The sequence below is a fragment of the Anser brachyrhynchus genome (genome assembly GCF_964034855.1).
Source record: "Anser brachyrhynchus genome assembly, chromosome: 1".
NCBI lineage: Eukaryota > Metazoa > Chordata > Aves > Anseriformes > Anatidae > Anser > Anser brachyrhynchus.
In genome coordinates this window covers 13,682,966-13,700,442 of record NC_137694.1, presented here as the reverse complement: position 1 = coordinate 13,700,442, position 17,477 = coordinate 13,682,966, and the positions used below count along the sequence as shown (strand labels likewise).

Here is a 17,477-nt window from a genome sequence, read left to right as displayed (position 1 = left end):
TGTTCACAGGGCTACAGCTACTCATAGGGGCCAAGTTATATTCAAGGATGCCTTAGCACAACAGCTGTGTGAACAGGGAGGTAAGAGCAGCCATCATTTTAAAAATATCTGGTAAAAGTGATTTTTCATTGTTCTTGCATTTCGGTACTACTCATCATGAAAGTAAATTTTTGGAAAACTTTGTGTCAGGACCTTCTTTATATTCTCAAAACTGATACTTTCTTTGGCTTCAGATCTCCCTTCAGTGATCTGGAAAACCTAGAGTGATGTCCTCTCTGCTAAGCACTGGGGAATATCCAAAAATTAAAGTACATTTTAATGCCTTATATGCTTACTTAAAATCAGCCTGTAATAACCAACTTTTTTTTTTTTTTTGTCAACACCACAAGCTGAGTTTTAACTATCGTTGTGTTGAGGATAAACAAAAAATGCAATGTGCCTACAGCAAAAGCTTCATTTACCATCCAGCTCATGAGTAGCTTTGTTAAGAACCTGTTTTCCCATTTTGTGAAAGTAGGACACTAAACTTTTGCCCTTCACCTGCAACTTTTGATCATTTTTATAGCTAAACAAAATGTTTGACTTACACTGACTAAAAATCTAATTGTTTGCACAGCTTATCACATATATTCTTTTGATGAATAACCTAAAAATAAATGTCCTGTTGTGAGCTGTTGTCTACAAACAGCACACTGCTTTGAACCTGCATCATTAAAGCAGTGGGAAGCAGGGAAGGTATCCATCATGTCTGGTACAGGAGAGAAAGGAATTTCTGCACTGATCCAGTTTTCTCTGCAAAATTCCAGTGATATTTCCATGTGAAAAGAGAGTGAAGCATGGGCCAAACCAGTCTAAAATAAATATTTCAAACTTAGAAATATGTTGTCATACAAATAAACAAGAAAATCCCTCAAAATACGTACTTTTGTGTATTATGGTGTGTTTTTTCATATGAGCTTGGGAATATCTGTGCAATAGTTTTGTAACAGGAAGTTACTGAAAATTGTGTCAGGAGCATTTATTGAGGTGTTAGGGTAAGGTATGAGTAGTACCTCTGTGATATTAAGGGTAAAATATTTCAGTTTTAAGCTTCAGTATATAGATTTTCAGTATCTTAATATATCAACAGGAAGTAGGTAGGGGAATTCAGAGAGGTGACTACAGATACAAGCTAATAAGCTTGGAGGTTAGAATTAGGTATATTTTGAATGAATTAGAAAAGTGTAAGACGTGTGCTGGCAATCAGATGGAAGTGTGATAATCATCCGGATGGAAGGTGATTGGGCCCAGAATGTATCAGTGTTCTACTGTGTAGAAGGAAAAATGTAGAGAAATAACAAAGATGTCTTTAGTATTCAGAACAGGAGATAAATTGTGCCCCTATAATGCAGGTGTGGTGTTTTGGTGACTGGTATAACGGGATTTGGGAACAAAAGTATGGGCAGGAATGCCATTTGGGATGTATTAAAGAGAATGGTGATGATATCTTAAATGGGCTGGGTAGACAAGAGTGAAAAAAATCAATATTCAGAGTCATCAGCATAAAATGGTAAAAAGCCTCATAAGGAGGTAAAATTTTCCATGGCTGCTGAATAATGAAATCACTGCCAAAAGCAGAGCCTGTAGTGCCCAGAACAGGTAAAGAAAGGACAAATAAGTAAAAGATGTATTGATATAAGAGGGAGAGGGAGACAGAGAACTGGCAGTGATCTGCATGATGAAAGCTATGGGCAAACAATTTTAAAGGAAACATATGACCGTCAGCATCAGAGCTGGCAGCATGGTCAAGGAGAATATGGGCAAAACAACAAGATTCCTCCCTGCTAGAAGAAAACACCTTGGTAAGCAAAGACTAGTGAGCAGAAATCAATCCGTACAGGCTTTGGCAGTCTCTGCTTTCTGACATGCTAGAGCAGGAGTCTTTGTTAGGAGAGCTGGCAGCAGGTATAGTAATTCTTTCACCCTGTTCTGTTTCACATTTCTTTAATTTTGGAGCATAACTCAACCTTAAATCAGCATTTTGGCAATATTTAGATTAGATTAGAACAATAATTCCTGATGGTACTGCATGCAGTCCTGGAGAACAGAGGGACTCCATGGGACAAGACAAAAATGGGATTTGTGTGTTGTTTGTGCCCAGAGAATAGGAGATGGTGAGATGAGCCATCCCTGGGCTCAGCTGTGGCAGTGCCTTTGCCTCCTCCTCCCACCCAGCCACTGATAACCATGTCCTGCACCATGTCCCTCAAAGGGCCTCCAGCTTCCCCAACTTGTCATAGCCTCCTGCAGCCTCATCAACTTCTGTGTTTCCCATGATGTTCCCAATGATTTCCTTTACTTTGTACACAGTCACCCCAGAGATTTTGTGTCTTTGTCTTCCTCAAAATTTTTGATATCGTGGTGGTAAATCCACAAACATCATGTTTGACTTAGACAAGGATCATACAGGCATGCTATTTTATGAGTAGCCCACAGTGAGTGGCAACCATGTATGAGTTATAAGATTTCCCTGAAATACCAACTTGCAGGCTTCTCAGAGCTTTACTTGTGGCTCTTCTCTAGATTCCTACCCTCACCAAGGCCTCTCTCCCCTTAGGTTCCTTGCTCAGCCACACTTTTCCTGATGCAGCTGGTCAAATACCTCATTGCCCATTGCTTTTCCTCCAGTCTTGTCTAGCACCAGCCTCTCCTCTACCCTTTTGTTCTTATTTCTTAAGCAGACAGTGTGCATTGCGTTGGTTCTCCTAACCAGTGTGTACTATTATAGCTCTTAGGCTATTAGCATTAATTTTCCTTATCAAAGAAAAGGATTTTTCTTTGAAGCAAACCTCACTTCTTTCATTCCATGAAGATAATCATAGTTTCAGCAATGCTATTGATGTAAACAAAGGATTATTTCAGATGGAATTAGTGTGTTTATTTAGAAGCAAAGATAAATATGCAAAACAGCAAGGCAGATTGACCAAAGTGGGGTTTTAAGGTCTCTTTCTGGCCCTAAATATTACTTGACTGAAAGGCTGAAGTGAATAATGTAACATATTAAATAAAGAACATAAAACCAAAGGGCAACTTTTTAGATTTATTACAGGACATCTTTTTAATAAGTATTCACTGGGTATGATACAACCTTCATAATAACTAGTACAAAGGATATACACAAAGACATGAAAGCAGCAAGGAGTCTCAGAAATCATGATTGTTGGGGCTGTCCGCCCTTGGACGTGCATTAGTAAATCCTAATAGAGTTAATGGGGTTTGTGCAGCAAAGTAAAGTGTAGTTCTTATTTTGAAGACAATTGTAGGATGATGAAGAGCTGTGTTAAGGAATGGCAATGCAAAACCAGCAGCCCTATGTATAATGTGAATAGAATAAAGAATGATGCCACAGCGAAAGACACCAAGGAAAGTAAAACAATCACTTGAAAAGCTGTGTGTTCAGCGTATAATAAATATTTTAAGAAGCTAGAGAGATCTTTGAGAACTGATGTGAGCTTTAAAGTTTATAAGAATGCTATTGGATCTTAAAAAGAAAGGAAACATAAAAATTATCCTACAAAAAAAAATAGTCCAGCACAAAAGGCAAGAAAACAGAGTTTATAAGCCAAGACAGAGAAGGTAGATGTGTTATAAATATTGGTAAGGAAAAATAAGGATGTTAATGACTGATGATAGTATTGCCGTTAACAATGTCTTTAATTAATAATATATATAACTTGTTCATCTAATAGCAAAATAAATTGAAAATAAGGTAAACATACTACTGTACAGATTAATTCATATTTATTCTTGGCTGGAGTAGAACAAATGTCTTACGTTAATAAACACTAGCATAATTAAAACAGAGTTGACAAAACATCAGACCTGGCTGCACTGCACTGCGGAACTGAAGGTGGTTCAGGTCTGTGTGAGAGCAGAGACGTCATGGGGAGAAAGAGCTCATGGTGCAGGGTTGGAGCCAGCACACACATCACACCGCCAGCCCACCTTCACCCTACTGAGTGGTGCTGGAGGGTTAAAGAGAGCCTGCACCTGATATGCTCTGTAACTCTGGGCTGGTAATGCAGTGCATTGGCATAAGGACCAGCTGGGAGGTTTGTTAGTGTGTCATTTAGTTCTGACTGCCTGCAGGAGAATCAGAACCATTAAACTTAAAAGATGGAAAAGATGAAGGATGTTGTTGTTCCCTCCTACTGCAGAATCGTTCCTTTCAGCAAAATTCCCAGAATTTCATACGATCTCATATTCAACACCACAAATTATAGGATTGGCGTTCCTTTCTTAAGAAACCCCTCCCTGCTCTGACAGAAGTCTCCATGTTAATGTAAATCCTGAGAACTGGCCCAGGCTCCCTTTGATTTGATAGCTTCCGCCTGAATGTTTGTGGAAGACCTTTTAGGCATGTTTTGTACCTTGTAAATATGGATTAAGGAACACTTTGAAAAACAAACACAAAACAGATTGCAGGCTCTCAGGCTTGACCAGAGTAGTATTTTACAGAAGACTCGAGTTCAGAGCTGACGTATTGGCTTATGTGTCAGTGAGAATAATGCAGCCTTCAGGCAATGCACTGACTCTCCCCAGGGGGATGTTCAGCATCTATCTTTCAATAGCAACTTTGTTTACCAGTGGAGAGCAAGTATTGGCAGGAGTCTAAATAAAAGCATTAATTTTCTTTTTCATCTTCATCTGGCTGCTAATGACGAGATTAGACTTTTTCATAATCTGCAAAATATAATATACCTCTCTGCACATCTCATTTGCGATGAATTGGTGAGCGATGGCTAATGGCTGCTGGCTGTTGAACTTGGAGTTTGGTGTTTGGCTGGGAGCATTTATGTTTCTGTAATTTTCTTTTGCTTTATATTTAAAAAAGAAAAAAAATGTTCAGATTTCTAAAAAAAAAAAAGTATTTTTACTTTGCAGTGAGCTTTATGAATGTTTTCTTATGCTGTATTGTTCCCTACCTATCCTTATACACGGCTTGACCCCACAGATCTATGGAATATGGGTGTTAGTAGTATAGTAGTATAAACTGACATAGCTGGAACATATGTTTAATTTGCATTGTGTTAGCTCTTTTTTTTCTGGTTGAATACTTGTTTTGCTTAACCACTAGCTATTACTATGTTTAATTATTTTGGTTCTTATATTTCCATAGGCATTGGGCCCATCACAAAATCTTGTTTCCCATCTCATATTCCAGATCTTCTAGTGTGAGCTGGCATTCCATTGCCACTTCTATTTCCCTCCCCTCTAGTTTAACCAAAACAGGACACACTTTTCTATTATTTTAATTGTTAATAACCTTTCATTGGCCTTACTTCATCCATAGAAAATCTTAACCTTTTACTCCAAAAGATTCCTTCATTCTCCCTCATCCCATGGACACAGAGCCCCACAATGACCCCATTGACTTTCTAATTCCCTATTACTTTCTTCAACTTTCTCACGATTCCAGTTTGACTGTGGCCTTTTCTCTCTGAATCACTTTGTATTGTATACTCTCTTCTGTGCTTTTTCTTACCAAAAGGATTGCCTCCCCTTGCACGGCAAGCATCCTACATTTCCTTACATTTTCGTGTATTGTATTTGCTCATGCCTCTTAGGTTGTGAGCTCTGTTGAGCTCAATTTCCATTTTTTGCTTAGCACAATTCACCTCTTGTAAAGCTCTGTATATACCCATGGTGCTAGTCAAAAAAAAAAAATCGTTTACATTTTTACATGGAACAAGATTCTCATTCAAGCTAATATGCATTTTTGAGCCATACAAATACTGTTTCTAGATTTCAAACCACCCAGCTATGTGTAAGCATCTTAGAAAGTGAATAATGATTTAAAATACATATTAAGATAGCCTTTTTCTCCTCTCAGTCTGAAGTACTGTAAGTTTTTTAAATTGGAAGTAGTTTAGATCTTTTCAGTGCATAGTTAATCTGCACTTTTTTCATTTTATGCAAGTAAACTCCGTTTGACTTTAGCCACACTATGGCCCACTGTACAATTTACACTCTTTTAAAATAAGTAGGTCTGTGAATTGGTAAAACGAGGCACACCTGAAAATATTTTTTTTTTTTTTGTGATGTTCTATATTTATAATATTTTGGGGACCTTAGCTACAACACTTGAAGACCTACGCACTGCTGTTTTGCAATGGAATATAAAATGTAATACTGAAATTATTCCTAGTGAGATTAAAGTCTAGGTTCATCACTCATTAAACAGTACCTTCACAATATTTTGTCATGTTCAGTTCTGGAATTTGAATTACAAATTAGATGGAGGTGAAAATTCTTGGGCTTTTCAGGTACTGTAGAGGTTTGGGAAACAAAGTCCCCCTTAACAGAAAAACTTTATTTGTAAGAACAGCATTTTGTCCAACACTGTTTGCTTAACTCCAAATGTATTTTTTTAAATGAGTGATTAGTAGTACTATTATGTATTTGCACAATTTCTTTAATTTCAGCCTATTGGTAAGCAGTTTTCTTTTGCAGTATACTATGCATATAATTGAAGAGCTCTTTTAGGAAAAATCCAAATTTTTTATTCTTTAATCTTATAAATTACTAGTTATATTTAAAAAAAATGCAGAAGGCAAATGAATTTGAATATTTAAAGATTGCAGGTTTGTGCTATACCTGCTCCTTTTAGCTGAATGTTGTAATTTCACATAACCTCAGAAAATACCATCAGCAATAGCATGTATCCCAAGCTGGACCGCCTTCCACAGAAAATCTTTTCCAAAGAGCAATGCCAACTGACCTGGGATGAATGAGAAGTTAGAGCTTTTTATTTCCATTTTGAGGTCTGAATTACTCTCATTGGAGAGGAAGGTCTCTTTCAACTGAGTTGCTCTTTAAGGTTAATGAAATTTGCTTGACCAGCTGATAAGCCTGTCCATGACCTGGCCTGACATGACCATCCTCCTCACAGAAGAGCACCAGCAGAATGGCTCTCAGCTATGTCTTCGCAGATTGCCCCTAGTGATGAGCCAGGACTAATGAAAAAGGGTAATACAGAGCATCAGAGACAGAGGTCTTATTTTAATCTTAGCCACTTGCAACATAAAGAGTATTTCAAATCCCACGCCATAATGTACTTCTTTTTCTGCGGGCAAAATCCAGAGCAGTTGCATTGCTCTACCTGAGAAACAAGTCAGCTAATCCAGCTTAATTCATTTCTTCTGTGCAAAGAGTTTTAAACAGTCTTCTAGAGAAATGTATACATGCTTCCATGAAGAAGAAGAGCATCTGGGACTGCAAGGGATATATGCTGTCTTTTCCTGTGCAGCATCCACCAGCATTACCCTGGAGGCAGTGCCAAACCCTAGCTTGCAGTTGGAGTCCAATTGCTCCAGCTTGTGTAAAGTCATGATGAGAGGTTTGGGCCGTCGCTAGAGTCCTTACTGTCATTTCTTCTGGGGAAGACAAGATAGCTGCTGGTCAAATCTTTACAGGGATAACTTTCTTCCATAAAAATACAGTAAGTTAGGATCATAGAATCATAGAGGTTGGAAAAGACCCATAAGATCATCAAGGCCAACCACCACCTAACACCACAAGTCCACCACTAAACCATGTCCCTAAGCACCATGTCCACATGTGGAGATCCCTAAATATCTCCTAAATACCTCCAGGGATGGTGTCTCTAACACTTCCCTGGGCAGCCCGGTCCAATGCCTAACCTAATCTAAACCTCCCCTGGTGCAACTTGAGGCCATTTCTCCACATCTTAAGTTAGACACACAAGAAAAAAAGATTTTATATTTCTGCATCTCTGTAACTTTTCAACATCAGACTCTTAAGAATGCATTTGCTCTTTGCTGCAGATTGCTGCTTTCAGTGGTCACGTTGTTGTCTTCAGCATTGTCTGTGTATGTTACTGGATGGACTAAAAGATGGTAGTCTCCCAATCTGAATCAATGCCTTCTGTCTGAACTAAATACAGACTGCTCGCCATCCTTTCCTGGTCTGCAGACACCTCCCTTGTTTCTTTCTCTCTCTTCTGTAATCACCAACTTCCCCATGAAATGTTGCAAATCCATTACAAAATGTCACATCCCCAAGCAAACCAAGTGGTTAAGGAAAAACAGGAAGAGAAAAATGAGATTTGTGTTTTACTTACTATTCAAATGACTACGTGTGAGAGCTCTACAGATTGCAGCATTCATGTTTATTTATTTATTTTTTTAATCTATTTTTAATTTGTCAGATGTTATGACAGAAATTGTGGTACTTCAGCAATTTTTTTGTAATATACTGAAGAAATTGGGAACGTGATACAATTTAGGCCAATGTCCAACAAGAAGCACAGAATCATCTTTTTTTCTTTTATTTGTGTTCTGTTTGCCAAATTATAAAATGCAGCTAGAAATACAGCTACTTGGACAAGGTACTGAGAGGCAAACAAGATAGCTGCTCCCTGGGAGCTTGTTTATATGCACCCTTTTTGCCTCTGAAAAAGGTGTATCATACTTGGGATTTAAGGTCAGGCAAGCCTATGAATGTAGTAGCTACCATGGAGTATCTAACACGCTCTGTAGACACATTCTACATTCCCCCAGTTCTTTGTGTATATATCTACATATATATATATTCTGTTTTTATTTGTGCAATTTTACACCAAGACTCCTGTTGCAAAGTGTTAGAAAATGACTACTCCATAAAATTTAGCCATTTCACACACATACCCCATGCATAGTGTATCTTTAAGATCTTCTACCATATCTTGGAAGAATAAGGCCTACTGGGGAAACGATTCAGCAATGTATGCAAAAATGTGCTTAAAAATAAGTGTTTGATTCAGTGATAGGCTGAGTCAATCCCATATTTATTGCCCTAGAGATAATAGGATTTTTCCTCCAAAAAATATGCCTAGTAAAATGTTGTCCAGAGTAGTATAAATGGTCAAAATGTGGCGTTTTTGCCCCTCCTAGACTTTACTTCTTTTTTTCGAACATAATTTCAACTCTTCTAATCGATCATTAAATTACTGAATCTTAATCTGAGCTGTTTCTAATAATATCTCATAGTCCTAGACTAGATCTTTCTTACCTTGCTATACAACAGTTTATATATTTCATTTATTATTGATGCTTATTTTAATTAGAAAATATTTATTTTATTTTTATTTACTACTATATTTTATAACTTTTAATGCACCACATTTTTCATAATTAAAATGTCTAAAGAATTGACTTAGCAGAGCATGTACTGTTACAATTTGTTTTATGCTGAACTGATCTTTAATGCTGCAATTAAGCCCTGATCACAGCAGATATTCATGCTTTGCGTGTCTTTGTTCTCCACAGCTCCAACGGAAGCTCCACTACATCCTCACCTAGGTAGGTGACTTGTCATTCTTATTACTAAAACTCAGAAATATTAACTTTATTATAATAAACAATCTGTAAGGTCATATGAAATGAGCTCTGGGGAATTCAAATAAAAATGAGACTCATATAAAATGAATTGAATTATGTCTAACTCTGATTAGTTGTTTTATTTTTCATTGTGATTTTTATTGCTGTTTATTTATCGCCTCTGAGCCCTTGCAGTGTGAGTATATCATGCCACAGAGCCTTTCTTCCTAGCTGTGCATTACAGCATCTATTTTCATAAGGACACGTAACCCCCAGTGTATCACACCAACTCAGGGTCACTGTCCCCAGGGTTTTGTCCCCATGCACCTACAAGGTACACCCAGGAGAGCTCCTGTCCTGCTCCCCAAGCAGGACATGGAACACATCGCAGCACATGGCCATTACACTTTGGCAATAGACTGGGAGACTTAATTTTATGTGGTACTATGGTCCAGAGTAAGAAGGAAAAAAAAAAAAAAGACAAACCCTGCTTTTGTAACTAACACACTTTAAAAAATTAATTCCTCATTTTACATTGCATTACTTTGGCTCTAGAAAAGGCAATACTTTTTGGATTTTTCATATAGAAATTTCTTTTATTTTAGCTGAAATGCACAGTGACAGCATTATCCTGCGAGATGACTTTGACTCTTACCATCAGCAAGAACTGAATCCTAACATGTGGTGAGTTTCAGATTTCTACTTCCCTTTATATACATCTTAGCAAATTAAAACATTTTGTTTACTACAGTGACATATCTGTGTTATATGAATTCCTTGATATCTCAGCTCACATTGATTTGATGTGTATGTCTTTGCTCCATAAGAACCTACATATGTTAGCATTCATTTATTAATGATCTAAGCCCATTGAAGTAAGTGGCATATTCATATTGACTTCAAAGGTTGAACTAATCCAAAAATAGAAAGAAGGAGTAGAGCTGAACTCACTCAATATTTTTGTGTGAAAATATTGATTTCTTCAAATCAAAGCTTTTCATGAAAAAGGTGATGAATTTCAATATTTAAAATTTGTTTTTCATTATATTTTCATTTCCTGTACACAAAGTACATATTTCTGGAGAAGCTAACTATTTTTTCTTTTCTTTTTTCATGGAAGGCAAGAATTTTCTTATCTTTTGTATTGTATGGGAAGGGAAAGCTCTCACTTTTCTGTTACTGTACAGCAGTTCCTAATTCCTAGTTTTTCTCATTTGACAGGATTCCTGAGTAGGGTCATTTACATTATCACAATTTATGTTTGAATCAGCAACGACAGGTTGTTATTACTCCTTAAGCAGTAGATGCTCAAGTACATCGTCACAGTGATGGAGTACCATTTTGTATGGCATATGCATACTTAACGAAGGAGGAAGTTACAGGTCTCTTGTAGTACTAAACTGATTCTATACTACATAGTTAATATGTATAATAATCATTTTGTAGCCAGATAAATTCATCTATTGGTCTTAAATGTTGAAGTCACTTTTTTTTTTAATGAGGTTTTTACTCCAATCCTATTTCATAAATATAACTAATTGGATTGATTTCATTCATACAAGACAGAAATATTTTAATGGGTTAGTTCAGTTATTTCAGATAAAACACACTTCGTAGAAGCTACCATTTGTTAGTTAGGAATACGTATATTCTTTGAAATCTGACTTTATTTTCTTTTTTTGTTAAGGCCTCACAGTTTTCCATCTTTGCATGTCTTTCACAGTTTCACCATCTTATGCAAAAAGATTATGGTTTGTGGAATGCTACAGATATTTTTTTTCTTTTGCACATAATTATTGTAATGCTTTTTAGTATATGCCTAGTATTTTTCCTCCTTTTGTTCCTTTTACATTATCTCTTTACATGATTTTTTTTTTTCTGGACAGATGCATTAGGGACCTGGAATGCTATAATATTAAAAAAAAAAAAAAGAAAAAAAAAGAAAAACAACAACAAAAAATCCTCTTTCTTTATGGGAATGAATAGATCAAGGACTCTTAATGGGTTACAGAATAGCTGCCAAGGTAGATAGCTTTAACAGCAGTGTGTTAAATGGACTTGAGTGGAAGGAAATGAGAGGAGGCATTATTTCCCTGCAGATGTCTCATAACTCACAGAGGGCCTGTCTGTTGGGAGCCTCCATAATTTATTTATCCATTGCTCTCTTATCTTTAAATTCACCCTTGCTTTTCAGAAGTCTCAGTAGAGAAATTTCAGACTAAAAGAGGCCCCAGTCTCCTGGTCCTTTTGTTCCTGAGATTTGGATGTGGTCCCCATGGAATAACCTTGACCCACCTTGGCTGGTGGGTGAGTGCACAGAGCTGTGTGCTGGGAGAAAGTCCTAAAACTCACTGCAGTCCTGTGACAGATGCCTTGATATCCCTGTAATGACACCAGAAAGCCAACATCTTCAGCAACGCTAAATGGAAGTGGAGCACAAATAAAAGAAAACTATAATGAGGTGTCATGAGCTTTTCTGCATAAAGGATTTCTACAGTAGCTCTCCCTCCAGTGAAGAGCTGCTTAGTGGCAGAAAGCTCATTCACATTTGATTGTCTGGTGGGAGTTAAATCAGGGATTATTAACAGTTTACGCCATCCATCCTAAAATTGCATTTTTCCCCTGGCAGCTGCTAAAATCCCATCTTTATCACAAACAATTGCAGTAACTGCTGGAGCAGGATTCCCAGCCCTGCTCTGGCCCTGGTCTGCTGTGCTCAGAGTGTGGTAGCAGCTGCCTTGTGCACCGACACTCCAGTGGTGCCTTGCCACCAGGGGCCAGTTAGACTAAGCCCCTCTAATAATTTCTGAAGCCATTATTTGTGTAAAGATGAAAAGAGAGGTGTTAATATTTTCCTAAGGCCTTTTCTTCCCAGATCCTATGCAACAGTGGCTTGGGTGTGATTAGGTTTGTCCCCCTCCTCCTGATCCGCTCTCTGGCATGTGCAACTCTGGTGAGAGATGTACAGTCCGAGTGCACAAGCAAAGCCTTTTATAGCTTGTGTGTGTGTCTAATTTTATGAGTCCCAGCAGAGCTGGTGTGCCACTCCATTGCTGGAATAGGCCCCACATCAAATAACTATTTTGCACAAGGGCACTGTATGATTTTGAGAGTGTCTGCCTGGTTTTTATGGATTTCTGGTCTTTTAAATGAATTAAAAGACATATCCCACCCAGCAACCATCTGTTTCTTCAGAGGCTCAGGAGGAGGGAAGGGGTGGCAGCGGGTGTTTCTGGAGCTGTGAGGGGAAGAGAAAGGAAGGGATGGGATGGGGCTCTTTGTAAACACCATAATCACAGCATCTGGGAATGGGTTCCTGACCAAATCACAGTTTGGTGATTGAGAGAAGACAGGAAAAACTGTTGAAGTAGTAAAGAAAGAGAGGAGGAGGCAGCAGGAGAGGAGACAACAGGTGTAGCAAGAAGCAGGGAGGACTTGTGTTCTGGGAACGAAGGAACTGGAGCATGTCTCATCTCTTCCATTTTCTTGGGACTCACCACCATGGAGATTTCCTTGCATGGTGCGTCCAACTAATTTTTATATTGCTGTCTTCCAACAAGCAGTAATGTCAGAATGTGACTATTTTTAAAGCTGCTGAGCCACAGACACAAGCCTGTTTATTTAAGCAAAGATTTCCCCATTTCCCTCAACTCGTTTGCTACATACTTTACAAAGATCTCTCTTCCTTCTCTATCCCTCAAATAGGTATGAATCATGGATTCATAAATTAACACCTCTCTTTTCATGCCTAATGTATATTAGGTGTTTAAGTTAAGGTAGTTAGGTGAATCCCACTCAGTGGTCAACATATCACTGACTTTCATGATGAGTTCATGGCTGACTTGCAGAACTAATTAGACAGTAATGTTTGTTGCATTTTTCAATGAAAAGTTTAATAGCACAGGTGTTCGCTGGTCCGTAGGACTTGCTGAAAACTGTCAGGAGTGTGTTAGTTCAGAAAGCTCAGAAACCATGAAAGTAATTGGTTTCCTATGTAGGGAAAGGAAATCTGCATCATGTAAACAAACACGGGGAGCCCTTGCACAGGGAAGCCTCAGTTTTCAATCCTTTCGGGGAGGGAAGGCTTAATCAGAATCTTTTGAAGGCAGAACCGCATGTTTCCAATTTCTGGAAATGTTATTTGCTTTTTGAGGTTCTGGTTGATACTTCTGATGAATACTTTGTTGTAGCGGAAGAGAAGCAAGGTTTTGTGCATTTTGTTTGAATTTTCTGGAACACGTGGTCTGTGCCTTGCAAGACAAAAGGCTAGGTGGTGGCTGGATGAGTAAAGGCCCAATATAGGTGATATTTGGAAGACTGTCTAGTTCTTTGGGCACCTGCTTCTGTGATCATTTTGCCTCCATGTAACCTCATAACCTCCATGTAACTCTTCTCATGGCAGAGTATAAAAATGGTGTTATATAACAACTAAAACAGTCAAACAAGAACAAATGTAGAAAAAAAATTATATATATATATCTCCTAATGGTAAATGACTTAATCTTGGGACAAAAAAGGGGGAGTGGGGGGTGAAGTAGATGCATATATCAGTAGAGATGCTGGCATTAATACATGTTAATACATGGATAAAACAGTTTTAACAGTAGGAATGAAGACAACAGGGGATTCAGTAAATTTAAAAATGAAAACTCTGTATGGAAGCTTTAGCTGGCTAAACTCTCCTTCCCAACTTGATGCCATGTTTCATCTCAAAGCCCATTGGCACTTCAAACAGCAATCACTTACAAAAGATATACTCTTCAAAGATGACATGAAGAAAAGCTGAGCAAGTAAAATCAATCAATAAGAAACAGTCTCTATCACTTATTCATAGCACATGAGAAATGAAGAGGTACAGTGATATTTCCAGTGGCAAAGAGGTGGAGGAAAGCTTTGTGACAGGAGAGAGAGGTCCTAAAGTGGTTTTGAAATTGCACTAAAACTGTGGGATTAAACTTCAGAAAGATTTATGTTTTAAAATCTCTTGGCAGTTTGAGATGTTTATCTTCTTTATAGTCCAGACATCACAGAAGACATCAGTCAATATAATGTCCACAAACTCAGGTATTGTAGAGGGAAACGAGATGACAAATAGCAATGAGGAAACAGCAGATGTTTCCCCTTCAGCAAAGTGAAGAACAATAGCTGAGAGAGGTGGGACTCTGTACGCCGGGGATGAGAGTGATGGCAGGTCTGTAGAGAAGGCATCTAGATGAATATGACAAACGCCAACAGTGGCAGTGATAATGAGCAGTGAAGAGAAAGCTGAAATGATTTTAATGTGCTAAGATTTTAGACCAGGCAGGTGAGAAAGATAATGTAAAAAGCTACACCTAGACAGAGCAATTAATACTGTCTCTTGGTTATAAGAATGGTAAAGAAGTTAACCTTACTGTCTGCACCTGGAGAGGAGCAAATTGGATCGTTTCTAAATACGTAATATGATGATGATGGTCTGAAGAACAGCAGATCAGTTATCTTACTCTTCATACATTCCTGTCAAGCTACTGAGCAATTTATTGTCAGAAGTGATACATTTCAGAGAGAGCACAAAGGTTTGAATCAGGATTACCAACAGCCATCCAATTTCTGGTGAGAGGAGTCATCCTAGAGAAGATAAGTGATGATGAAACAGCTGTGTTAGAAGGACAGCATTTCTAGACTTCCAAACACTTCTCCATATTTCATAGACCACGTTACAGAAGTAGAATAGATGAACAACTGAATCACTGTATATTTACTGAAATACAATAATTAAAAAAATAAAATATCCCTTGAATTCAGTCTGTCCTTTCATGAGGGCATAAGAGTTCTCTACATAGTTTTCATAGGCAGTTTTCCTACCATATATATCTCTGTGTTCATATATCAAGATTTCAGGCAGTTGTTCCACTATAAACCCCTAAAATGTAAGGGCAGATAATTAAAATAATGCTCAGAAACAGCCAGGATACTGTAGAAATCCAGGTATTTTTCTTGCTTCTGTTCCCATGTTCTTCAGCTACCAGAGTTCAGGGATCAAGCGAAACATAGATTATGACAAAACAAATACTCCATAAACACTGTTTCTGTGCTTTCTCCTAAAGTACACTTTGGTTCACTCACATATTCTGTCCTCGAGCTATATTGAAAACTAAAATTATGGGCCAAATACAGCTTCTATAAGTAAATATTAATTCATTGAAATCAATAGGAACTACATTACTTTATTAGAGGATTTAATTTTGCTACTTAAATCCAAAATGCTATATGCTATCAGTGCGATTTGCTGAATTACTTTAATAATATAGTCATGCAGGAAAAAACCTCAAGGATTTTTTAAATATAACTTTGTTTTTGGAACTGGAAATGAAACTAAGCTTAATCAAATCTCAGATTAAGGAAGCAATTTGTTAAGTGGAAAAGAAGCATTCATCTTTGACTTCTCTAATGGACGTAGGCATAAGAAAGGCAGCCCTGCACTAAATTGACCCTGGACCAGCTGAAAAGACCCAAAATAAAAAATGCAATCAATTATTCACTACATCTATGTATCTGAAAGTCTAGCGTCTATCCCTCAGCAAAGCTTAGCACTCAGATTTCCAGTGTATTGTTCAGGGCATTGTACTCTGTGCGGAGTTAACCCCTTCTGCAAAAAGTTACCCCTACTTTGCCTCCCTGGGAAGGTCCCCTAGCAGGATGTCAATGAGCCACAGTTTGCTGTGAGCAGACCAGAAAACAGCTCCATTTAGTTAAATGTGTATTTTAAAAAATTAGTTAAATGTTATTTCTAAACATTACCAGGGCTTGCAGCAGCCCATTCTCCTTGCCCCAGATCATGTGGGGAAATGCTGCTCCAGCTCCATGGGCAATGTTACACTTTGACAATGCTACTGGCCTGTTCAAGCCAGAGATTTCATTTGCCCATCCATGCTCACGATGCGCTGATGGCTTTGGGACACTCAGGAATAGAAATATCCCTTTGCAAGCTGTTTACAGAAAGACTTGCAGAGGTTTAGCACAACACCTATTAACAAAAAGACAAGCAAGCGTCATAATCTAGGAAAAGAGGTGAAAAAATCAAGGAAATTTGTATGGGAATCAAGTACGATTCAGGCTTGAGAGGTGAGTCTGTACAAACCTCATGAGGTTCAGCAAGGCCAAGTGCAAGGTCCTGCAGCTGGGCCAGGGAAATCCCAAGTACAAACACAGGCTGGGTGGAGAATAGATTGAGAGCAGCTCTGAGGAGAAGAAATTGTAATAATGGCTTTAAACTAAAAGAAGGTAGAATTAGATGAGATGTTAGGAAGAAATTCTTTACTCAGAGAGTGGTGAGGCTCTGGCACAGGCAGCCCAGAGAAGCTGTGGATGCCCCATCCCTGGAGGTGTTCAAGGCCAGGCTGGATGGGGCCTTGGGCAACCTGGTCTGGTGGGTGGCATCCCTGCCCATGGCGGGGGGGGTTGCAACTGGGTGATCTTTAAGGTCCCTTCCAACCCAAACCATTCTGTGATTCTATGAGCACGTATTTTGACAGCAAGTTCTTATTTTCTTGGGTTTTCTTCCTTTCCATCTGATTTCCATTGAGATTCTGTGAAGATCTTCCATCCAGAAATTAGCTGGAGAATTAAAGAAAAAATAAACACAAACTTTTTGCAAACTACTAAACTATATCTGGACTCTGTATATGGGAACATTTATTTTGGTGGCACTCTACATCAGAAAAGATGGCCAAGCTTTAGGCATTTTGTGTGAGAGAAGACAAAGGAAAATATGGTCTAAACAACCCTTATATAAGTATAATTGCACTTTAGACTCTAAAAATACCAATTATAAAAGTACAGAGAGAAATCAGAAAAAAATAAGGGGGTTCGAGTGAGTTCACCATTGCTTGCAATGTCATTACATCTGATGTTAAAGGTGAGCTTGGGATGTCTGAAGACAATGCTGGTCAGCCCCATCTGAGGCAGTTTGTTGGGGGCTCTTTGTCGTGGCTCAAGCCAAAAACCAATACCTCAGTCTTTGAGGGAGAGGGCCCTTCCTCTGCTCCTCAATCAGGCTGCATGCAAAGTCCTTCATATTAAATTCAGCAACAATTACCAGCCCCTCTGAGATTTTCTGCATACTTCTTCCCCTAAAAG

At 38.3% G+C, this 17,477-nt stretch overlaps 1 protein-coding gene across 1 annotated transcript in view; it reads left to right on the top strand.

Annotated features, from left to right (window-relative positions):
• RELN (reelin) overlaps window positions 1-17,477 on the top strand; it is a 293,615-nt gene that overhangs the window by 117,000 nt on the left and 159,138 nt on the right. Inside the window, exons 4-6 of the mRNA XM_080575334.1 lie at window positions 10-80; window positions 9,309-9,341; window positions 9,965-10,043. Coding sequence (XP_080431460.1) covers window positions 10-80; window positions 9,309-9,341; window positions 9,965-10,043 — 183 coding nt within the window. The remainder of the gene's footprint in view (window positions 1-9; window positions 81-9,308; window positions 9,342-9,964; window positions 10,044-17,477) is intronic.